Source organism: Pteropus medius, unplaced genomic scaffold, assembly GCF_902729225.1.
Source record: "Pteropus medius unplaced genomic scaffold, Ma_sr-lr_union100, whole genome shotgun sequence".
NCBI classification, from domain to species: Eukaryota; Metazoa; Chordata; class Mammalia; order Chiroptera; family Pteropodidae; genus Pteropus; species Pteropus medius.
In genome coordinates this window covers 22,441,052-22,465,847 of record NW_024356249.1, presented here as the reverse complement: position 1 = coordinate 22,465,847, position 24,796 = coordinate 22,441,052, and the positions used below count along the sequence as shown (strand labels likewise).

The 24,796-nt window shown below is 35.5% G+C and overlaps 2 protein-coding genes and 1 pseudogene across 5 annotated transcripts in view; all 3 read right to left on the bottom strand.

The window, feature by feature from the left end:
* The window catches only part of TMEM168 (transmembrane protein 168), a 42,363-nt gene extending 35,325 nt beyond the window's left edge, over nt 1-7,038 (bottom strand). The window contains exons 1-2 of one of the 3 annotated variants that reach the window (XM_039860833.1): nt 6,908-7,038; nt 1,085-2,341 (exon numbers count right to left, since the gene is read on the bottom strand). In XM_039860833.1, coding sequence (XP_039716767.1) covers nt 1,085-2,212 — 1,128 coding nt within the window. In that variant the 5' untranslated portion in view covers nt 2,213-2,341; nt 6,908-7,038. Of the gene's footprint in view, nt 1-1,084; nt 2,342-6,539; nt 6,777-6,907 lie in introns of those variants that run through there. The other 2 variants (XM_039860834.1, XM_039860832.1) reach the window with 2 other exon arrangements.
* Nucleotides 7,039-13,396: 6,358 nt separating this feature from the next.
* On the bottom strand, nt 13,397-13,515 carry LOC120601393 (uncharacterized; annotated as a pseudogene).
* Nucleotides 13,516-18,335: 4,820 nt separating this feature from the next.
* Nucleotides 18,336-24,796, bottom strand: part of SAMTOR (S-adenosylmethionine sensor upstream of mTORC1) — a 106,056-nt gene continuing 99,595 nt past the window's right edge. For both annotated transcript variants that reach the window (XM_039860836.1, XM_039860835.1), the window contains one exon: nt 18,336-21,483. In XM_039860836.1, the coding sequence (XP_039716770.1) occupies nt 20,854-21,483 (630 nt within the window). In that variant the 3' untranslated portion in view covers nt 18,336-20,853. The remainder of the gene's footprint in view (nt 21,484-24,796) is intronic.

Below are 24,796 nucleotides of genomic sequence, written 5' to 3'. Positions count from 1 at the left end.
AGACCACTGGTATAAAAAAACAAGAATAATTTGTTGACTTAGAAAATAATTGGTTAATAGGATTTGTTGATTTGGAAAGGTGTCAAGCATGAATGAGGCTAATTTGTAAAGGAAAAAGTAGGACTGGGAAAGGACCTAAGGAGAAGAGAAAGAACTTTTGTTAGTTTCCCACCTTCTCCATCATCATCATTCTGACAGTCCTTAGCACTGGCAAGTAAAGTGAGGCAACACTCACAATGTTTTCATCATTTGGTTGACTCCCTCACAGGCTCCCTGCTCTAGCACCACACCTAGGCAAGTCTCCACATCACCCTTCAAATACACCTAGAAATCATTCTGCAGCAATTAACTGGTGCAAAGCAGAGAATTGCACCAAGCTCAGTTGACATTCCTTTAGGTCCTACATCTCAATTTGATGTACTCAAGTTAGAGTATTTGTAACACTGTAATAATTCTTTGTTTATATGCCTGCCTAGTCCCCCTCCCATTAGACTGTCTCAAAAACAGAGACATTTCTTATTCATTTTTTCTTTCTTAGGAGAGTCTCTTATCTGTAATTAGGTACTTGAAATGCTATTATGTATCCAAGCATCTTTTATATAAAATGTTTAGAGAAATGGCTATATAAAAGAAATGTACTGTAGTGAGACAAGTGGACTAGACAGAAGCTAGGTGATCTGGTTCTGGCTATTACAAGTGACTCTGGGATGTCTTCTCTGGCTTTCAGTTTCTTCGTGTGTAAAATGAAAGGATTAAAGTACAATTTCTAAGCACTCTTCAAATGTCAATATTCTGTAAGAATCTTTAATCTATGATTGCTTCATTAATGAACAACCAGAAGGTGGGACGTACATCACATGTTGAGTATTACTAATATTTTAGTACTGCTTTGCTAAAGATCAAACTAAATTATCCTATCAATATTCATTCAGTACTTCAATCCCTTAAACAAAATTAAATAAGCAACAAAAAATAATCTCCTTTTGAAATAAGGAACTTGACTTTTCAATTCCAATCATTTAAACTTGAAACAAACATTTAATCATACATCACAGGCACTAACATAATAAAACTGTACGCTTACCTGCCAGGAAACCGCTCCCAAAATCGCTGTTGCAAGAAGACTAAAAAAAACTAACTGTTCTGAAATTAAGCAAAAATGGCGCATCCCTTTGGATGCCATGATTCTATCAAGGCTATTGTTATCTACTCTGTGGGTAAAATATACTTTATGGCAGTCATTTAATTTGGTATGGAATCCCCAAAGAGTTAAAAGAAAAATAATATGGCAAATCATCCAGAAAATTCCAAAAATGGAAAAGCCTGGTATTACAAAATACCAGAGATGAGTGTCTCTAAGTTTAAATGCTGAAAGAATAAAAAATGTAAATTCAATCATTCCAGCAAAAATGACAGAAAGTCTTCTGCAAATTCTTCCACGGTACAAAAAGGGTTTCCACCTCTCAGTCACTGAAAGTCCACTAAAATAAATATCAAGGAAAGGATCAGTTATCAGACAAATAAAAAAACATGCAAAAGCAATTGGATTTTGGGGTGTCTCCAATGAGGAGAAAAACAATAAGACTACAAAAATAACTAAGTTTGGAATGGCTAAGAAAGATTTCATTCTGAGGTCAATAATCAGCATGGCCAAAGCTACAACAAGTAAAATTATACTCAGAGACTTCTCCACCAACATAGTTGTGCTGGCAATGGCAAATCCAACAAGTTCCAGAAATTCAACTGTAGTTAGTAAAGTGGGTCGATGATGGACATAACCAGAAATTCTCTCCACCAAAGTGCATAATATCCTTAATACTATGGAAGTTAGAAGCAAATATTTGGTTGATTCTTCTTTCACATCATTTTTAAAGAATGAATTATCAAGAAAGCATAGGAGTCCAAGCAAGAATCCAAACCAAAGATTGGAGAGACTTAAACTTGCTGCTTCCATTGAAAAATAATAATAGAGTATGCTGGCAATTCCAAGAACAAAAAGACCAAGAATGAAGATTACCAAAATTAAGGAATTTGCTGTTTTTTCCCATCTTACATAAAGACCTAAGCATACAGCAACCAGTAAATTGATTCTAGCTAAGTAGCCAAGATAACGCACTGAAGAATGCATGTTCACTTCTTTGTTTACTTCTTCTAGTCTTGTCATTGCTAAATAGAGACAATGACTAAAGCAGTAACGCAATGATTTACACATGTAATCTGGCAATTTGGGCTTTCTCCCTGCGTTACAAAAATTAACTGCTTGTATTTCATCCAGCAAATCACATGTATCCGTAACTCCTATTTTAGCATTTTCTCTGGTGGAATTTTTCTTTAAAGTGATCTGAAAAGAAGAAAAAATATTTCAACATTAATTTTATGTAATTTACCTTTCACATGTAGCTTCTTCACACAAAATAATAAGTGAGAAGTAAAGTTTCTTCAGAAACCCAGTTTAAAACCTGACTTGCATGTGTCTTAATGATAATTGTTTCTGGCTTAAAAACTCAGTTTATCTAAATCAAAAAGAATGTGCTTTCTACTCATCATATGCTAAGGTTGTGTGACTAAATTACCAACAATAAAACTTTTTCCAGAGGTGGTAAGGAATTAGCCTAATTAAACAACATGCAAATATGAGATAGTCAACTTAGATTGTAGCAGACAGGTTTGGTACAATGAAAAGCTTCTCAGGTTTTAAACACAACTGAGAAACTTCATCATTACCTCTAATCTGAAAAGCACCAGTGTCCACGAAAGCGATCATTACTACTTGCCTAAAATCCTCTACATCTTTTTACAAGGCAGTTCTAAAATGCTCTGAAGTCTTAGCCTTTACATAGTTTAACTAACAAATTTACTAGAAGCAAAGTTCAACTGTGTTAAAGTTACTCAGTCCCTAAAGTTGATCCATAATTCTCCCTGTACTTTTATCTCTACTAAATTACTTTGATTATCAAACCTACTTTCCAAATCTAACTACTATCTCTGTAGCAAACCAATTCCTGACCTTTATAGTCAAAATTGAGAAGCTGGAATGCTAACCAATAGTTAGTAATAATTTTACTTTAAAAAAGTTACCACGATGATTATTCGTTAAAGAACCCAGATGATTATTTCAACCTTAAGTGTTGCCCCCACCCTCTGCAAGTTGTAGTTAAAACATGACAGTGGTCCAAAAACGATTTAACTATCTGCTAGATAATTCTTCAAAATTTCAGAAGAAATGATCAATACAAAGGATCTTGGTCACATTGAATATTTTTGGAGAATTCAACCAGATAAAAATTCAGAAAGTAACTAGCTTGTGATCAGCTTATTTATACTTTCTTAATAGCAGGACACTAAAAGAAAGACCCAAAAGAAACATGAGATAAGCTGGAATTAATCCTTAATTACCCATTTGGCTAAAGAATGCCACTGGGTGACAACCTTGGGGTATATGGGAGGTTCCACTAATACTTCTTCTAACTCTAGTAATTCTATTTCGATATGTTCAACAAATACATTCTTTAATAGCTAAATCTATTTAATTAGCTCAGTATTGTAACTGATTTTCCTCAATTATACTTTCATTCAATCATTTCTTACTTAAAGTACCACACACCTCTATAGCAAATGTCTTCCATTAGTATATTTTAGTTTTATCTTTTTATTTAAGTATGAGAAACTGATAAAATATAGATGGCAACTGCATTTTTTTTTTAACATCACCCCTATGTGTTATATAATTATTCAACAAATATGTTGGAATATATATTCTCAAAGGGTTGATGGGGTTCAGATGACTGAACACTGCTGGAGAAAAAAAAATCACACACTAAGCTAAATGGCTGCCACTTAACCACAGACATCCTTCTGTGTTTCTCTGGTCAATACTCTCTTCCATTTTGTGACTATCCAAACCTCTCTTCCCTATCTTCAAATCTCTGACACCCACTTCCCACTGCATTCTCACCAGATGACTTTGCCTCCAATATCAGAAGGGAATTTGGGTTTCCAGCACCACAAACCCACCTCTACACAAGGATGTCCCCTTCCTATCAGAGGCTAAATCTTTCATCCATAGTAAGTATCCCTTCGCCTCTGCCTCTTCCAGAACTTCATACTCTTTCCTCTCTCCAAACTCCCACTCTTCTCTGATCCATTAGAACTTAAACAATGGCAAAGCTCTCTTCAAAAATACCAAAAAAACAAAAACAAACAAACAAACAAAAAGAGAAACAGAAACAATCAAACAAAAACTATCCTCACTCAACCCCATCTCCTCTTCGAAGTTCAACTTTCTGTATTTTTGACAGCTAATATTTGATTGCTTTACTTTTCACATCACTAAAACTGTGGTTCCCACCACACAATAAACAGCTTTGCCAAATTCTGAAATGACTTTTAAGTTCCTAAAACCAATGGGTACTTTTCACTCATTATGCTGCACATCTTCGAACAACCTTTGATATTGTTGACTCCTCTCACCTCCTGAAACCTGCCCTTCCTTTAGATTCCAAAGACCAGTCTCCAGATTTTCTTCCTAACTACTGGTCTCTCCTTCTTAGCCTCCTTGCATGCTGTTCATTCTCAATCCAATCTTCTAATGTTCAATCCCAAGCTAGGCTTTTCTCTTACTACCTATTTTCTATGAGCAATCTCATCTTTTTCCATGTCTTCAATTATCTCTCTCTAAGTCCACACACACACATATTAATCTACTTGATACAAATAAAAGCACCAGCTCAGTTCTTCACTGTTAATAGAGGTAAAAACCTAGGAAAAAAATGAAAACACGTAAATAATAAAGTACAGCACATCCATATCATGTAATATATGCAGCCACTCTTATGAGCCAAATGGACATGGTAGAATATTTTTTTAAATGGCTAATTTACTAAAGTCTTTTCCCATTGACATTTTTCAAAATAATTAGCCTGAATCAGAGAGCATTACGATCCTTTTCAATTGATCTGCTATCGCTGGGGAATTATTTGAGAGGCAGGTAAAAATGGATCTCAAAAGAGTCAATCTATACATGGGAAAACTAATGCCTGCCAGAGTCTGTTTCATAAAACCCATATACTACTCTGAGCTTCCTCTTCTTCACCCCCTACATTTAATCCTCTCCAAGTACTGTCGACTCTTCTTCCTATACACCTTTTATATATTTATACTTCTTTCCATCCCCAAAGTCACAATCCCAATTTTGGTCACCATTGTCTCATGCTTGACCATCTCCCTGTATCCACTCTTGCCTTTCTCCAATTAGCGTCATTTTTAAAACCAAAGTTTGTCACTTCGCTCTACTATGTAAAACCCTCCTCTGGCTTCCCATCACCCTTAACAACCACGTTTAAACTTAAAATGCCTTATAAGATCCTCTGCATTGGACATGAATAACTCCCCGCCCTTATGAACGCCCTCTTGAACTTTGTCTTCCAGCCATGTAAACCTTTCATTTCTGAACTGCACCAATGCTATTCCCTCTCCAAGGGCGCTCCCACTCCTCCTTCAGGCCCCACCAGAGTTCTCACACCAAGCTCACTCCTATTCTTTAGGTCTCAGCTTAAGTCGTTTTCTTAAGGTGATCACCCCTCCCCATTTATATGATCCCTATACTTCCTCTATAATAGTAAAATATTGATCACTTGTTTGCATACCCCACTAGATCACAAAGTCTCTGAAAATTTGTCTTCAATACTATATGCCCAGTGTCTAGCGCAAAGTCTGGTACGAAGTAGGTATTTAACAAGTATTTGTTGAAGAAATAAATACACTTAATAAGAAATATTTACACTTAATAACAATGCCAGTTACTGGACATTTATTCATACACAAGGAGAATAAACAAGTTCCCTAATATCCCACAGCTAATAAGTAGGAGAGCTAAGGGAGAGACCATAAATTTCCAGATTGTTTCTCTCTCGGCCTTACTCCAGCCCTCACTTAATTCAAAGTCCTCTAAATCAGTAAGTTCCCTTCCGTGCCCTACCTCTATGGAATGGCTCACTAGAGAATACACTGTATCATCTGCATCATCTTTCAAATCAGAAACTATTTCCGTCCTTTCTAGGGAAGTGTCAAAAGCTGAAAGAATCAAACTGAGCAGCCAGGGTCAGAGAATTCCAGTGCTTCAGTTCTATGAATTCATAACTGTCTCACCCCATCTCATAAAAGGAGAATGGCGCCTCGACTATTAAACCCCTCAGCAATAGGACAGTAACAGCAATTCTTGCATTCCGCCTCCTAACAAGATGTGGGAGGTCCGAGAAGGAATCTGGCAGTTCTTGACCACCACTCCACTTTGGGAGAATACGAACACAACCGGGCGCCCAGCTAAATGGGGAAATGATGACGGATATGGAAAGCTGCGCCCCCTCCCCCGCCCCCTTTCTATCCTCCAAGCCCCACCGTCAATGTCTCTCGCGGTAAGTATCCTACCCCTGCCCCTGGAAGCCGGCTAGACAGAGCTTGGGGACCCGACCACGGGGAGCCCTGGGCGGTGTCTGTGCCCAGGGCTCGCTGCCCTGCTGTTTACCCGCTAACTCCCCTACCTGACTAGGCCGCCGCCAACGCTTTCTTAATCTTCAGAATCGGCTCTGGCGGCAACGCAGTAAAAGGAGGGCCCTAAGGGCTGGGCCTACGACTCGGAACGAGGTGATGGCTCGCTAGGGTAGGGATGGGGTCTTGGGCCCAAGGCTGTACGCACTAGCGCAGGCCAGTCTTTTTGGTAACTTTCTCCATAACCCGCCGAGCCACCGCCACCATGTTCTTGCTGCTTAATCCGCGACGGTACGGAACGCCGCCGGGGTCAAATCGCGCGGCGCGCTTCCTCCTAGAGGCTCGGCCCCCTTCCCACCAAACTCGCAGCGCAGGCGAAGAAGGCAGGTGTACCCCGAGCTGTGCGAACGCGATATCCCACCTAGGGCGCAGGTCCGTCGCCTCTCGAGACCTGAGACCAGCGGCGGAGAACTGGGAGCGGGAAGGCCACGAAAGATCAGACCGGTAGTGTCTATCAAGCATCTAGGTCGCCGCCTCGAGCTGGACCGAAACGGGCAGGACGGGCGGGACTGCAACACGTGGACTGTAAATACTGCAGGAGGCTTTGCTGCTCTTTAATGTCTTTCGTATAATATATGGCTTTGTGTCCACTGACCTGCTAAATAAAGCCCAGGCTCCTTATGTTTGCCTTCAAAACCCTTCTCTCCTTTTAAAATTAAGACTCCTTTTAATACACCGACCGGGTCTTTCCTCCACCGACAACGCCCACCCCCGACCTGCTCCATTACCCCCGAATTCCCCGTCTCTTATACGTTCACCGGCCTCGAATACTTAGTTAGGGTTCGTAAACTCCAGAGGTGATTCTCATTTGCATTTGTATTCTGAGCACGCTGAATAAATGTAAGGAGATGATACGGGGGCAGCATTTCACAGCAGCAGTGGAGCAGGATGGTCTTGGAGTTTGAGTCCTGGTTCCTCCCCTTCCTACGTGCGACCTCGGGTTCTCCATCTAAAATATGGTAACAGAACCTTTTTCGCAAAATTGTTGTGAACATTCAGTGAAACTATATATATATATATATATACACATATATATATGTATGTGTATATATATATACATTCATATATATGTATATATATATATTGTTGTTTGTTTGTTTGTTTTTCTGGCATAAGATGGACCTTCAAAAAGTATGAATTCTCCTTCCCTCTTTGAGAAGCCTTGCTTGCTTTCCTACCTTCTATCCCTACCATCATTTTCTTTTTGTAGCTCTTAGGGAGGTCAATTAATCTCTCTGAACCCGAATTTCCTCCCATGTGAATGGATGCTCATAAATACCTACCTTACAGGGTTATAGGAATTAGATGATATATGTAAAAAAAAAAAAAATCTTTAAAACCTTGAGATGGTTTATCCCTTTTAGTATTAAGCTCAAAATCCTTAAAAACATACAGACAAGTTGTTGTGTAGTCTGGCCCCTTTTCATGTCCAGTTTGACTTTCTACCACACTCCCCCAACTCTGCACTCCAGCCTGCTTTCATTTTCTCAATTGCAGAGACATGTAAATGTTCACTATTAATCGGTAGAGCATAGTGCCTGTTATACAGTTGGTACTTAAATATTTGTTTAAAAAAGTAGGCCTTCAGCAATCACTAGTTCTCTCCTCCTACTTATTTTCTATTAGTGTTATCTGTGTATTTGTCTTGTCTCTCCCAGTAGAGTGTGAATTTCTTCATTTTCATTTAACATGTTGAGGGTTGGGATGGGCAGTGCATCTATAGTGATGAAGTACTTTCAGACTCAGATCCCTCATATATAAATTAAAAGTTTGAATTAGATTCTCTCCAGACTTCTGTCTAACTCTAAATGCAATTACTACCCAATTCCCAAATCTATAATTCTGGATCTGTGGGAAACACAGTGTCAATATCCAACTACCTGCTAGATGTTTCTACTTGAATACATTGTCATCACTTCTAATTCAACTTGCTTTTAATGGACATTTACTTTTTTTTTTTTTTTTTCCATTTCTACCACCTGAACCCCTCCTCTATGTTTGGAAAAATCCTTTCCTTAGAATCTGTTGGCTGAAACTGGAATGCCAAGGACTTGATTAGCCAATCATGTGCACCAGCTGGAAGCTACTGACAAAAAATGGCACAGAAAACTGCTCTATGGTTAACTGCAGGAGCATAGCAAGGTAGGCTCCTAGCATAGACTTGAAAGTGGTTCTAGTGGTGGAATCGCCATCCAGTATTAGGGATTCAGTGATTTGAGATGCCTATTTATGATGACGGGAACCACAGAGCCCTCTCCCATCATGTCTATGGTCTTGTTATTATTGTTTGTACTTTCTGGCCATGCAGGTCTAAGCCTCAATTTCTAGCAATGTTCTGAGCTACCCAATATCCTCTAATAAATTTCTTTCTTGCTTAAATCAGCTACAGGTGTTTTCTTTTCGTCAGCACTAATACCTCATTAAAAGAGTGCTTTTTCGTCTTCCTCAAACATGATTTTGTACCTTATGACTTTGAAACCATTTTTGATGCTTGTTATCTTGTCAGTTTACTTTTTTAAAAATTAAAAAAAATTGATTACAGTTGACATACAATATTTATTAGTTTCAGGTGTACAACAGTGATTACACATTTATATAACTTACGAAGTGATCAACCCATAAGTCTAGTACCCATCTGTTATCAGTATACTTTAGAATACTGTTCAGTGAGATGTGTATGTATTTGAGTTAACTTTAATATGCACATTCTGGGATGGGTAATTAGCATTTGACACTAATCAGTAATCTCTGCTACAAAATTGAATATACAAGTGCTTCCAATATAAGTAAATCTGCACTAGAGGTATCTAATAGCATAAAGGATTAGAAATAATTTTTCATTGTGGAAATAACAGGTGTTCAAGATTTGTAGCTGACTAGAATATTGTATAGGCCCTTTTGTCCTTGCATAAATGTGGTATAAAACACTGCTGACACCTTCCAGATCGGCTCCCTGAGTCTAGACTGCTTTTTAGTACTGTGTCACAAAATATTCTTTGTGTACTGTTTTTATGCTTGCTTGTTGATAAATATTTGTATAGTAGCATTAAAGCTGAGACTTGTTTTCACCGTAGACATTATTACCAAGTAGCAAGGTAGGAGACAGCTCTCATCAATCTTTACTTGTTGAAGGCTACCAGTATTTACTAGAAGATCCTGACAATTGTGAAGGCCAAGTGTTCATTTTCATCCACCATATTTTTTGCATTTATTATTCCCTTTCAATTTCCATTGTCACTACCCTAGTTGAGGTCCTAATACCTGAATTGCTTCAGTAACTTCTATGCTGGTCATCTTGATATCAGCCTCACCCCAGAGTAATCAATGCATCACACTGGCCCTCTGATACCCTCTTAGCACCACTTCTTGGATTAAAACCAAGTGACTTCTACAGGATACAGAATAAAGTCTAAACTCAGTCTGGTACATGAGGCCCTCCGGGACACAATCAAAACCCCCTTTGCTTGACACTCTAACCTGAAACTAAAAATATCAGAGTCAGTTCCTGACATCTGGCACACCCACAGCCAAACACCAGGATATAACACAGCCACCTGGGAACTACTTCAGTGACAGGAGATTTCAAGAATAGTTATCGATGGCAGTGTAAAGATCCTAATAGCAGGAACATCCTTTCTTCAAGATTTTTATGTAGACAAGGTCTTCTAGGCCAGGAATTTCTCCCAGAGGAGTTATTTCAGGCTAAGAACATGTGTTGAAAATATAATCACAATTTTAAAAATTAAAAAAAGGAGAAATGGATGATCCTATCATACATTTCAGTCCTCTGTGGCAGGGAGTCGCAGGTAACTCCTACATTATTTCTTCCTATCTTCTTGCTTGTTTTCCTCCTACTTTCAATTCTTCAATCCTGTTAAGAGCTAAACCAACTCAGATTTTCTTTCCATAGATGATCTGGATCTGCTGGGCCTAATCCCTTGCTATTTTTATGTAAAACTTTGAGATTACAAGGTGCTTTCACCTATACTGTTTAATTCAGTCTTTAAAAAAACAGAGTGATGTAAATATTTTCATCACTATTTCACTAATAAAGCAACCAAGGTTAAAAGGCTGTTCCAGAACAGAGACTTAAACCTTTCTTTTAGGTTCACATCCTAGGCCATCAAGTGCAACTTTCTAAATATTCCCCACCTGGGGGAACACAGGTATTTCAGTCTCACTACTGCTGTTCACAGTAAGTAGAGAAAGGGTTACAGTGTTGAATGCTGGTATAATTAGAATCACCTGGAAGATTTTTAATCTACACCCAGACCCAGGCCCACCCCAGATCAATTAAATTAACATCTCCTCTGGAGTAAGTCCCAGGCAGATTGGGCATTTTTAAAGACTTTCCCTGCCCTGCTCCCCAGTGATTCTAATACGAAGAAAAGGTTGAGAACCACTGAGTTATTACTTAAATTATTGCAGTGATTCTCCATGTGTGGTCCCTAGACCAGATACATCAGCATCACCTGGAAGCTATTTAGAAATGCAAATTATCAGGCTCTACCCCTAGATCCACTGAATCAGAAACTCTAAAGGTAGAGCCCAGATTTTAGGATTAGGTTCAGATGTGTATGACAGAAAAAACTCAGTGGCTTAATAGCAGTTTATTTCTGTCTTGTAAAAGCAGTCTAGACCTAGATGTTCCAGAACAGATGTGGTGCTCCTTAGTATTAAAGATCCTAACTTCTTCTTTGTTGTACTTCCACTTAGGACATGACATCTTCTTTATAGTTGAAGATGGCTGTTTGATTTCCAGCTATCACTTCTGAATTCCAATCACAGAAAGAAAAAAGTGCAAGAAGCAAATGTACTCCCCACACCCCCACTTTAATGACTCTTCTTGGAAGTTATATAAGATACTTCAGTTTATATTACATTGATCTCTATTTAGTATTTACAGAGTCTGGGAAAAGTGGTAAGTTTCTAAGAGGCCAGATACCCATCAAAAATCAGAGTTCTCTTTCTGAGAAAGAAGGGAGAATAAATAATGGATGGAAACAAGCAATCTTTGCCAGAGCTTAACAAACTCTCTCTACCTCCCAAATTCTTAAGATAATAAATGTCATTATTGTTGAAGAACTTGGGTTTTCTATTTTAACTGATGCACCTTATTTCATTAGCCTTTCCACTGTAATAAAATGGCAAATATTTCATTATATGGCTGAATCATGATTTAATTTTGAAAACTTTAAATGTTTTTAATTTTTGCTATCAAAAATACTACACTGATGAGCACTTTGGCTCATTGAACTTGTGATATATTACATTTCTGGTTATCATTTTGGAATAGATTCCTAAATAGGTTAAAGAATATGAACATTTTTAAGACTCTTAATTCATACTGCTGATTTTCTTGCCAGAAAGGATCCATTTTGTGTTCTCACTTGGCACGTCCAGTACGGCTCTGGAAAATATACCTGAGTGGGAACGGTGGGAGATTAAGAAAAGAAAGACAGAAAGCTGGGATCAGGAGGTCCACTGTCCACTGATGGTTGAGCAGTGGCACTTTTATTTTTGCAAGCTGCTTTTATACAAGAACATACAATGGCTGGCGTAAGCAGTTTCTCTAAGGCATAGCAATACTGTTTCTTCTACTTCTCTAAAGCCACATTTATCATGACCTTCAGCTTGTTTGTCTGCCTGTGGCTACATTTGTACTTTCTTGTTCTCAGAAGCAATTTGCAGAGGCGAGGCAACCCTTGATTGTCCTTGCAGACTGCAAGGACCTTGTCATTTTACAATCCGCTCTCCACACTCACTGTCAGTGAATTACATTTTGTCTTTTTAAGATTTTTTTTTTTTTTTACTAATTTTCCTTTTAACATTTTGAAAATAATGCTGTCTTCCTGCAATCTAAAGATGCTGATGAAAAGTGTGATGCCAATTTGATTACCTTTGTAGGTAATCTTTTTTTTCCTCTTAGCTTTTAGAAAATTGTCTTTATTCTAAATCTTCTTGAATTTAATTAAGTTTAAGAAAACTCTGTATTTTTACTTAGTAATCATTTTTTATTGAAGGATTCTAATCATTCTTAAATTCTGGAAAAATATTGCCCATTATTTTATCTAGTATTTCCTTTTGTTCCCTTTTCTCTATTCTCTTATGTAGAACTCCTATTTCTAATATATATTGGAACTGTATCTACACTTCATGTTTCTTTCATATTTTTTACCTCCCCTCCCCTTTTTTGTGTTTTTCTGAAAGAATTCTTCAGTTTGATAGTACAGCTACTAATCTAGTACTCAGACTATTTTTTAAAAAAATTCCCTCAGCCACTTTTTAAATTTCTTTTTCCCCTTTGAAAGATCTATTACCATGTTATAATCTATTTCTCATTTGATGGCATTTCCCTTCTTTGAGAATATTAAACATACCTGTTTTAAGTTATTCTGAATACTCATTTTACTGTGTGGGTCCCAGGCCTGGCTGGTCCCAGGTCTGGCTGTGATCCAGGCTTGCAGCTAGGAATAGGACCCCAGATTTAGAATGTTACATTAGTGTAGTAGGGTGCCTACACCTAAAATATGTAAACATAATTCAGCTTATTGTATTACACGTGTGGCTGAATGCCACTATTGTACTCTGATATATGTGGAGCCCATGTGGTCCCCTGGGGAGCAGAAGAAGAGCAGAAAGGGAGCACAGCAGTTTGATAAAACTCACCTGTAAAACTGTCTGGTTCTGACTTTTTAATGAGAAAATATTTGACTCCCTTTTCAATTTTTTCTGTGACAGTCCTTTTCTACTTTGTATTATACTTTTCATGTATTATTTTGTCTTTCCTACAAGGAAAGACAGCTTCTTGAAGGCATAATATATATAATTTCTCTTTTTTTTTTTTAAACTCCTACAGCACCTGGTCTTCCTAGGTGGTCTCCCATCCAAGTACTAACCAGGCCCGCCCCTGCTTAGCTTCTGAGATCAAACGAGATCAGGCAAGTTCAGGGTGGCATGACTGTAGACTATATGATTTATCTTGGTAGCAGAATTTGGTAAGTAAAAGAATGCCTTGCACAGTGTAATGCAAATACTTATTTAACTTTACTTTCTCACAGCATCATATACATAGTGCCAAAATTTTATGAAACTAGTTTCAAAAAGATATAGTCATTCAGTTACATTGATTAGGCAACCCGAGTAATGTGGTGGATGAGCATAAGCTTTGAAATCAGATAGACCTAAGTTGTATTCTGGCTGAGATATTTTTCTAACTCTGTAACTTTAGACAATTGCTTAACATTTCAAAGATTCGGTTTCCTCAATAGTACAATTGTGAAAATAGTACTTTGTAGGCTTGTTGAGAGGATGAAAGTGAGACAATGTTCTCTGTTCACTTAGCATAATACCTGATAATAGTTGCTTAATAAATGATAATTGTTATTATGACTACTGAAAGGACTTTAGAACTGAATGATATTTTCCAAATATGTATCTTTTGCATTGCTCCAGTCATTATTTTCTAGGCTGTTGTCATGTCAAAAGGGGATACTAAGTCTCCAATTTGTCCTTGTATTCAACCTCTGTAGTACCATAACTTTAGTTGATAGATTCAGACAAGTACTTTCTCCATGGAAGAGGTTACACTCCTAACTTGGAATGTAGCCCCAGCTACAGTAGGTGTGCTTTTGTAGAGCTAGAGAAGTCAGTACTTCAGAAACTGAACTGTTTCAATTTTTTTTTCCTTATCATTTAAGGCTGTGATATCCCTAATCCTTTCCTATTCAAAATTGGTGATTCTTCTAATTTATATTATCATACTTTATGCTTAATAACTGGATAGTTGAATGAAACATACTGAATAATTGGTTACCTGTCTTTACAAATCCGTATTTTAAAGAGATAAGACAAGCTTGTGTTGAAACTTGTAGTTTCCATTGAACTCTTACAAAGTAGGTTGTAATAAACTGGGTATCTTTTACATCATTTTCTGGGAATTCATAAGGGAGAAAATCGAAGATAAGAAAATTTTACACTGACTAACTTGCTCAGCATGGTTCTAGAGAGTGAATATCAGAGATTTTGAATTGGGTGGTAATGGTGGAGGTGAAATGGTCAATGTGCACGGAGGGCACAGAGGAAGCAAGACTGAGAGAAAAAAGGAACAAGGTTATTAAAGGCTATTTGCTAAAATAAATAAGTCACTATGTGTTGTATTCTTACTCTGTGACGATTTGCCCAAGATCTCATAGCATTTAGTGGTGGAAACCTACCTGAATACATAGCCAGCGGAAAGTAGTTGGAATAATGTGTCCCTTACATGAATTAAGAAACTACTGGAGCATTACTCTTATGGAGTTGAAGAGATCAATTAGCTAAACCTTCCTTTTAAATATATGGTAAAGCTAATGATGGTTTACAAACTTAAATTATTTTATTGGCAACAAGGGGGAGGTGCGAATTGGATATTGAGACCTGGTGAGAAAGTTGGATCTGAGACAAAGATATAAGAAATTTAAATGGGTAGGGGTAAGCAGAGCGGAGAAGAAATTATATAGCTCCAAGTCACTTATCATTGACCTAAGCTATATTTCTACAAACCATTTCACTTTTCTGAAGCATATATTGAGCTATAACCTAATTCTGAGAATACATTATGTTAAACTAATTAATAAAACAGAATCAGACCACCCTCCAAAATTCGTAAACTAAGTATCAGCAGTGGTCCTGTGTCATCTCACTTGGTAAAATGAATTCATTTGCATATATTGATCACCAGTTTGTGCGAGGCCATTTCTAGGATGAAGATACAAAACAGGATAGATGAGGGCCTTGCCTACATGACACACATACAAACAAGGAAAAAGAAACTTCATATAGGGTTATTCAGAGACTACAGTTCTGTGAAGAGACTGTATTAGTTTGTATGGACTGGGAAGGTCCTCCAGAGGAAGTAACATGTAAGCTAAGATCTGAATAACAAAAACAAAGAAGCCATGCAAATCAATATAAAAGAAATTCTAGGCAGAGGGACAAGCTAGTGCAAAGGTGGGCAGAGGTTTGTCCCCCACCAGGACTTTAACATAGAAGTTAAAGTGAATGAGAGAGTTAGGTTGAAATGGAGAGGGAGGGAGTGGCAACATCATTTATATTTGGCACTTCCATGAGGGATACCCACATTTAAGTAAATTGCATCTAGATTGGTTATGAACAATGCGCCAAAAGGTCATGTGAACCAAGCAAGACTAAAGATAGTTTGTGACATCTTAACTCTTATTCTGTAGCTCCTCATTCTAAGAAGTACTATTCTCCAGGTCACCAGGGTCCTTCTTACCTTGATAATACCTCTGGTTACATAAGCTCCAGATCATCACCTTTCCTATCAAAATGTTATCATTTTACTTTCAAGTCCCAGGACCCAAATGTTTTCACAGTAACTTATACTCTGGTTCTTTAATATTTGCTAATGGTTCAATGGGTTTGGAAAATATAAAGCTTTTTACAGTCAATCCCTCAGAGCCCCCTTCCTTTTCAGGTCTGTTTCCTAAGCATTTTTCTTCTTGCAGGCAGGCTCCGGGGATTTGGACTGCATACCTCTCTTCTTTCCAGCAATCGCCCATCTACCTTATTTCCAGGGAATGTTTCATCCACTCCTGCCTTTGGGAAACATGTTATCTCTTGGATTCCTAGTGAAAGGCCTATGGCAAGTTGGAAACTATGAATGTTTCTTGCTGATTTCATATTTACTATATATTTTAGCTTGTCTCTGCAGACTCTCATCCAGAGATGTGTTACAAGAATATGAGAGAGAACTAAATTAATACTGGCCATGGTCATGTTCGTATTTTTTTCCTTGGTTGAAGGTAACAGACTTAGCTAAAGAGTTGCATTAAATGTAAAAAAGATTTGAAGGTCTAGGGAATAAAAGTAAATGTATATGACTTAAATGTAGGTTCTATAATAGCCTCATATAGAATATCTCTGTGATCATTAATCATATTCTTATAGATATTTGATTCCCCACAGAGGCTCAAAGATCTATAGAAAGAATGTTGTTATTAGACTATAGAATGATTTACTTGTTTGTGACTGTCTTCAGTACATATGACATACAGGCAATAAAAGGATACAAGTATGTTCTCCTGGGTTTTCTTTATAAAGAGTTGCAAACAGGCTTGGATCTAGGAAATACAGATATTGATTTTTCTTTTGAACAATGCTCCCTATTATTTTTACAGTTTGCATGGGCATTCCAATCAAATATTAACAAATTTGTTTTACAGCCTTCTAATTACTGACAAATTAAAAAAAAATTCTTTAGTCAATGTCTATGACTTAATTCTTTGTATTTTCCTTTAACTTAAAAAAATAGGTACCATCTTTGGTACTATTGAAGGGCCCAATCTTATTGTTAAAATCTAGTTATCAATACTTTTGATTACTAAAAACAAGCAGTGACATTAGCAAGTGTTTTATATTACTGCCAAAAGTGGAATAGCTTTCTATTAATTGAGCAAAGGTATCATGGTTAAAAATAAAATTTACAAGTTGAATGCTATTTATGTTGACTAAAAGTTACCACTCAACAGTGCCGTATGTAACAAGATTCTTACTTGAAAAATACAAATTAAACTACTGAGCTCATTCTGAAATAATTTAGGATAAAACATACATTCAAACCTGATTTTAATTAGAACAAAAGACTTTCCAATTGTTGAGGTTTGAATTTCTCTAATAATACAAAGTAGGGTTCAGAAAACACAGTACTTCTTTTTATAACATTTAGAGATCCTTAATTATGAAATTGTTAGCTATTGTAGCATGCTTGTTTATTGGATATTGTGTAATATAGGCCACAACTAATAATCTCAGGGAGCTTTGTGTTTAGTGGATCATGAATATGAATTTTTATTATGAATTATGGAGGTTCTTATCATTGTTTTTATAGGAAGAATTCAATTATAAATATTGTAATAAACATTTGTCCTTTAGACTAGTAATTTAGAAAAATTTATGTTCTACCTTTGCTATCATCTAACAATTTGCAACACAAAGAAGCCAAGTTTTAAATTTACATGCTGCTTGCCTAGTGTGTGGACTCTTAAAGAGGAATACCCGTGCAGCACTGTGCTCAGAAAAGTATGGGAAAATGGAGCAAAAGTTCAATTCCATTTTTTTTCCCTGCTTTTAATGATCAGAGAAACTTTAGGTTGCACTTTTCTAGAAGGTTGAGCGATACATCCCTTTTGTCCACAATGTATTTGTAATTCGCTAAACAAACTTTTTTTGCCTTCTGTTCCATTTCTGGGAAACAAATTAAGGGCAAAGGTGTAGGATCAGTAGGCTATCATTCCTAGATAGACATTGACTCCATGAAGGATGTTTTGTCATCTTCATTAGGTCATAAGCACAACGAAAGCAGGGGACCGTGATCACATCAATCCCTATTATTTGCCTAGTATATTGCACATGGTAGAATTCAAACATTTGTTCAATGAATAAAAAACTTTCACATCATGAGAAAGACATCTGCTGCCTTAAAAACTGATATTCTTACCTAAATTATCTGATGTAATTTTCAAGGAGAGTAGAGTATGATATTATTGACATACAATGAACTAGAATTTATGCTGGATTGTCACGTTTCTTCGATAAACATAATGACAGTGCATGATAATGAGGAAATCACTTGAGCTCTCAGGATCTCAGTGAATGGATTTATGAAATTAAGGGGTTAGATGAATCCAGCTATAAAATCCTGTCATTCAAGTTCTAAATTGCTTCCCAATTCTGAAATCACTAGGTCAAAGACCACAAAACTTTGTTTACAAATACCAGACAATGAATATTAGAAAATTTAAAATTTTTAATAAATGTGCTTTGTTCACAAAATGTGAAAAATACAACAAACACAAACATACAGTTTCAGGTATGCCACCTCCTACCACGTGGCAACTATGATATAAACTACTTGATCTTGAAGAATCCAACCAAATAATCATTTGTTTTTCAAACACCAAATTATTTTGGAGAACCCTGTTGTAAACATGACAGGAGACCCCTTAACTTCTTTATATCCAAATGAAATCATTCTCGAGAATACCCATACAATATTAGAAGACTCCATTAACTTCTCTTGTCATTACATATATAATCTTGCACCAAGCCACACAACTGCTTATATTCTAACACTTATACATTGAATTGGCTCTGGTGGAATATGTATTAGTTTAAATCCTGTGCCAACCTAATTTGAATAGCTGAATTTATAGTAACAAATGATATTTATAAATTAAAAAATTTATACTAAGTGGTAGTATAGGTTTTATAAAGAGATTTTTCTGTAAAGTACTAGTTAAAATACATCATGCACATTTTGGAGCATAAGCAGAATCTGTAAACAAAAGAATTTATAGCACCAACATTTTAGCTATAACACAGAGGCTGACTCCAAGGTTGTATTTACACCAACCTCTCAAAAGCAGTTTCATTTACTTTCAAAGCATTTTCATTTGGTATGTTTTCTTTGCCCTTAGGATAGTATTTAGTCAAATCAAAGAAAACAAGCAATATGGTAAAAGTACTACCAAAATACAGTTTTGTGTTATCTTGAACATCAAACTGGATTTTTTTCTTCTTTTGGGGGAGCTACAAGACTTGATCCAACAATGCTTAACTGGAAAGAAAAATCAAGCCTAATTATTAAGCTATCTTATGCTATTGAAAAGTAAATGAAAAATTTCAAGTTACTTCTGGCATATTTGAGCAATCAATATTTATTGCATGTAATTAACTTTTTAAAGGTTAATTACAATCTTATTACTTTCATTGATTTAGAATGTGATTTTAATTTGAAATACCAGGTACACACGCAACCATTTATATCTTAAAGAATACATTTTGTATTTCTACGTAAAGTTTGCCATTCAAAGTTAACTACAGCAATTCACAATAAGCACAAAAACATCAGTTTTACCAGAGTAAAGAAGTGCAGTTTATGAAATTTAGGTCAACTACTGAAAATGAAAGTTCTTTTAAAAACACACATACGTACGTTAACCATGAAATCTGAAACTGTGATATTTCAGTGCAAAAACCTCAGTATGAGGTAATTTTAATGTAATAACCACTTGAAAAAAACTCCACACAGTGGCACTCTTAAAAATGATAATTTACATGAGAATTGCTGGCTGATAAGATAATATGGACTAAATGTTCTTAGCTACTTAAACTAAATCTTGTCTTATTGGGACATACATTTCTCTTTAATCATTTGCTTCTGATTCAGAAACACAGAAAGGCATTTGTCAATGTGGAAAGGGAAAATTCCCACAGCTAACTAATAGTTTATACTTTCAAAGAAAATTTTTAGCTAGGATTTAGACAGTAATAAGAATACCGAAAGGTCTGAACCATTTTATGACCAGCAAAGGGTTAATTTAAATTTTTTTTCTATATCATCAGACTTGTAGTGCAGCACCTCCTTAACAGAAAGGCGAAGACCCTTTATCAAGGCTGGTCCAGATAAAATAAAAGCTCTCTTACAAGTGCAAACCCTTTCACAAAGGTCAATATCGAGTATTGTTCCTTGCTTAAATAGAACGTTTTGTAAATGAAACCTAAATTTAAAAAAGTAGAAGTGAACTCTCACAGTTAAATATACTAACACTAAGGCCCAAGAAAGGTATGAAAATTCTACTTTGGCAATGGTGTTTATTGTACTGTGCTAATCAAATTACAATACATACTTTGGGGGAAATCTCACCCCCAATGTCTGATGTTGCCAAATGAGCAAGAACAAGGGAAAAAAAATTATCATCAATTCCAAAAAGTTCAGGAAATGTTGGATCATCACACAAAACTGGACACAGAAAATGGCTTTCTGTAAAAGATAACAATTTAGTTAGAAAAAAGAATAAGTGCATTACAAAACAACTAAACCAATCTGTGTCACACTTACCTTGTGAATTATCAAAGTGAAATCTACTGCTTTCTACATATCTTAAAATTTCTCATTGTAATGTTTTAAAGTCAACATTGAAAAGATAAAAAAAGAAAAATACAGAGCAAACTAAGCTTCATTTTTCACAATAACACTACAAAGGTATCTTTCTATGATCTCTTAGTGCTAAATGTTAAAGTAACAGTGGTTTCTGCTATGACAAGGGTCATTCTGCATGAAACTTTAAGCTTTCTATATAAGAATAAATTTTAAAATCCAGAAGTAGAAAAAAATAGCAAACTCTGTAAACCTTTGCATTTCTATGCAAACCAGGTTTTAAGTACTGAGTTCATGTTAGTATTTCTGATTAGTGTAAGCAATTAGTTTAGGAGTCTGGACTAGTAGGGCCTTTTGCTTTTATATTAACTTAAAAGTAATATGGGATCTTCTAGCTCATAGAAAGGAATGGAGCTGGCTTGACTTTCTCCAGAATCTGAGTCGTATGGAGCATCAGGGAGCTCTGTAAAACCATATGCTAGTTGTTCATCTTCTATATCTGATCGAACGTAACAGGAAGGGTTATAATATTCTTCATCTTCTACGCTGTTAAAATCTTGAGGAATATATAACATCCCAGGGTAGTTCCTACTAACCAAGTCACTTGTGGTTTTTAGTGAGATTTTTCTAAATGCCATCAGATGCATATGTGAAAATTTTGAATACCTGAAACGTTTAAAACCTAGGGACTCTATAGCAATCTTCCAGCTTTTCATCATCATAGCATGACGGTTTTGATGCGAGGAATCAGGTGTGATGATAAGCAATAAACCATTTAACACTAACAGTTCATGGGCTTTCTTGCAGCAAATCCATCTCTGGTAAGGTGATGGAAAATAAGAAAGAAGGAGAGAAAAAACAACCACATGGAAAAGTTCTCCAGGAAGAGAATCAATAGGATTTTTCAGCTGCTTCAAAAAGGCATCTATAGCATCCTGTGCAAGCTGGAGTGGCTGCTGAAGCTGCAAGTTCAGGAAGTCACATTTATATACACTCTGCAGAAAGGGAAAAACAAGGCATATTAAGAATTCCAAGATTACTTCTACTTCATTGCACAGATTTTTACACCAAACTATTTCAAAACATTTATATATAATTCAAACTTTAATTATGCACCTTCCCCTTCTAACTTATTCCATTTGCACAGACTTATTCAACCAAAACTTTTAGTTACAAAAACCCCAAAGAGTAATTAAGCCCACACAATTTCTAGTTATTAAAAAAATATATTTGTTTAACAGTTAATTTGAGATTAGAAATAATTTTTAAGTATGTGAATCTTTTAAAAGTAATAAATTTGGAATTTAATTTGGGTAAGACTTTACAGGAATGGTTTATTTCTAAATAGTCATATTTATATTCATTTCAACATTTACAGGTACCAAAACAGGCTAATATAAAAACAACTTTATACAAGAAATACCATGAAATAAAGAAGTCAAAGAGGCATTCTAAAATTGTAAAAGCAGCATACCAAAACTTTAAGGTCATGAAAAACAACTTTAAACAATTAACTTTAACATCCTAAAACTAATTTTAATATTACATTTATTCTATTAAAAAGTTAATCCCAGGTTTGAAACAAACTACATGTTAAATTTAACTTAGACAAATGACCATGGGAAACAATAGCATCGCATGATTTGCTAAATATTAAAAAACTACAAGAATGATCCAGAATAAGTGGTTTTACAATTAGATAAACTTAGTTACCTTTATCATATAACCATAATTATTAATAAATTAACAAAGATATGAGCTAATTCCCTAGTCCCTCATTCTTGTTAGTAGATAGACCAGCTGGTTACATAATCATCTGAACTACCTATTAGGGAAAATGATACATAAAGCTCTATTACATAGAAAAGATTGTTTTTCCTTCTTCCCTTTACTTTTTTTTTTGCTAGCTTTATTAAAGTGTAACTGACATACAAACTGAAATATAATGGACAAATATATTTAAAGTGTACATCTTTGATAAGTTTTGACATTTATACACTTGTGAAACCACTGCCACAATCAAGTTAATGAACACATCCAACACCCCAAAGTTTCCTTGTGCCCCTTTAGAATAACTTCCTCTCATTCTCCCTGCTCTTCCCCTGCCATAAGTCAATTGCTGATGTGATTTCTATCACTATAGATTAGTTTGCATTTCCTGGAATTTTATATAAATGGAGTAATACAAAATAATGTACTCTTATTTTGTGTGGTTTTTTCACACAGCACAATTGTTTTGAGATTTTCCTTTTTTTTTTTTTTTTTTTTTTGCATGTGTTGATAGTTTATTCCTTTTTAATTGCTGAGGTATACTACTGGATCAAAGATATACCACAGTTTGTTTATCCATACACCTGTTCATGACTATTTGGATCATTTATAGTTTTTAGCTATTACAACTCAAGCTGCTATGAATATTCTTATTTGTGTTTAAATGGATATGCTTTCATTTGTCTTAGGTAAATATCCAGAAATGAGATGGCTATAATCAATTTGTTCATATAGTAGGTGTATACTTAACTTTTAAAGAAACTGCAAAATTGCTTTCAAAAGCAGTTATAGAGTTTTACATTCCCAGCAGAAGTACACGAGAGTTCCAGTTTCTCCAAATCCTCAGGTGTGTAACGGTTTACAGTGGTTTTAATTCCCATTTTCCTGATGAGTAGTGATGTTTAGCTTCTTTAGATGTACTTATTTACCATCTGGATATCTTCTTTGGTAAAGTGTCTGTTTAAATCTTTTGCCTATTTAAAAATAATTGGGGCGGGGGTGTGGTGGGGGGAGAAGCCTACCCGTTTTCTTATTGAGTTTGAGAGTTCTTTGTTCTGGATACAAGTACTTATTCAGATACATAAGTCAAAAACATTTTCTCTGTTTGTGGCTTGTCCTTTGATTCTCTTAACAGTCTTTTAAAGAGAAGATTTTTTAATTTTGATGAAGTCCAAGTAATCAATTTGTTCTTTTATAAACTGCTTTTGGTGTCATATCTAAGAAATCTTTCCTAATCAAATGTTACAAAGATTTTCTTTGATGTTTTCTTCTAGAAGTTTTATAACTTCAGGAGTTTTTCATTTAGATCTGTGGTCCATTTTGAGTTCATTTATGGTGTGAGGTATAAAATGAAGTTTTTTCCTTTTATACATGGATATCCTATGGTTCCAATGACCATTTATTGAAAAGACTATCCTTTCCATCACAGTTGAAAATTAGCAGTCCAAAAGTTTGGGCCTATTTGTGGACCTTCTGTCTTGACACCAATAATACATTCTCTTGATTATTGAGCTTTAAAATAAATTTTAAGACAAGGTAGTGTTACTCTTTACCATTGTCCTTTTTAAAGGTTTTAGTTATTCTAGGTACTTTGAATTTCCACACAAATCAGAATAAGTTTTTCAAATTCTACAAAAAAGCCTGCTAGGATTTTGATCAAAAATGCACTGACTCTATAGATCAATTTGAGGAAAAATGACATGTTAACAATATTGAGTTTTCCTACCAATAAACATGGTAATCATCTCTTTACTTATTTAGGTCTTTAAGTTCTCTCTCTAGTTTTCATCAAGAGGTTCTTCCACATCTTTTGTCAGATTTACATTAATTTATATTTATATAGATATGTTCATATATTAAATAAATATTGCATATTTTTATGCTATTATAAATGGCACTGTTTAATTTCTACTTAATTGTGGCTAGTATATATAAATTGATTTTTGTATACTGATGTTATTTTACGTATGCAACCTTGCTAAACTCATTTACAACTTGTAGCAGTTTCTCTGTAGCCTCCAAGGAATAAGCTAATAGATGATTAATGTCATTTATGAATAAAGACTGTTTTACTTCTTTCCCATTTGGAGGCCTGTTACTGCTCTTTTTTTTTTATTGTACTGGCTAGAACCCCTATAGCATGCTGATGGAAGGGCTGAGAGTAAATATCCTCATCTTGTTTTAGTTCTAGTTCTTGAGGGAAAAGCATTTTTTGTTTCACTATTAAGTGTGACATTGGCTGTAGGTTTTTTCAGATACTCTTTTGTCAGGCTGAGGAAACTGCCTTCAATTCCTTCAGAATTTTAATCAGGAAAGAATGTTTGAATTTTTGGGAAATACTTGTCTGTAACTATTGAGATGACCTTTATTAGTGTATTACTCTGGTGAAAGACAGTGTTTTTTGAACATTAAACCAATCTTGTACTCCTGGAATAAACCAAACTTAGCCAAAGTTGTATTATCCTTTTTGAAATATTGTTGAATACAATATGCTAAAATTTTATATAAACATTTGTCTGTATTTATGAGGAATACAGT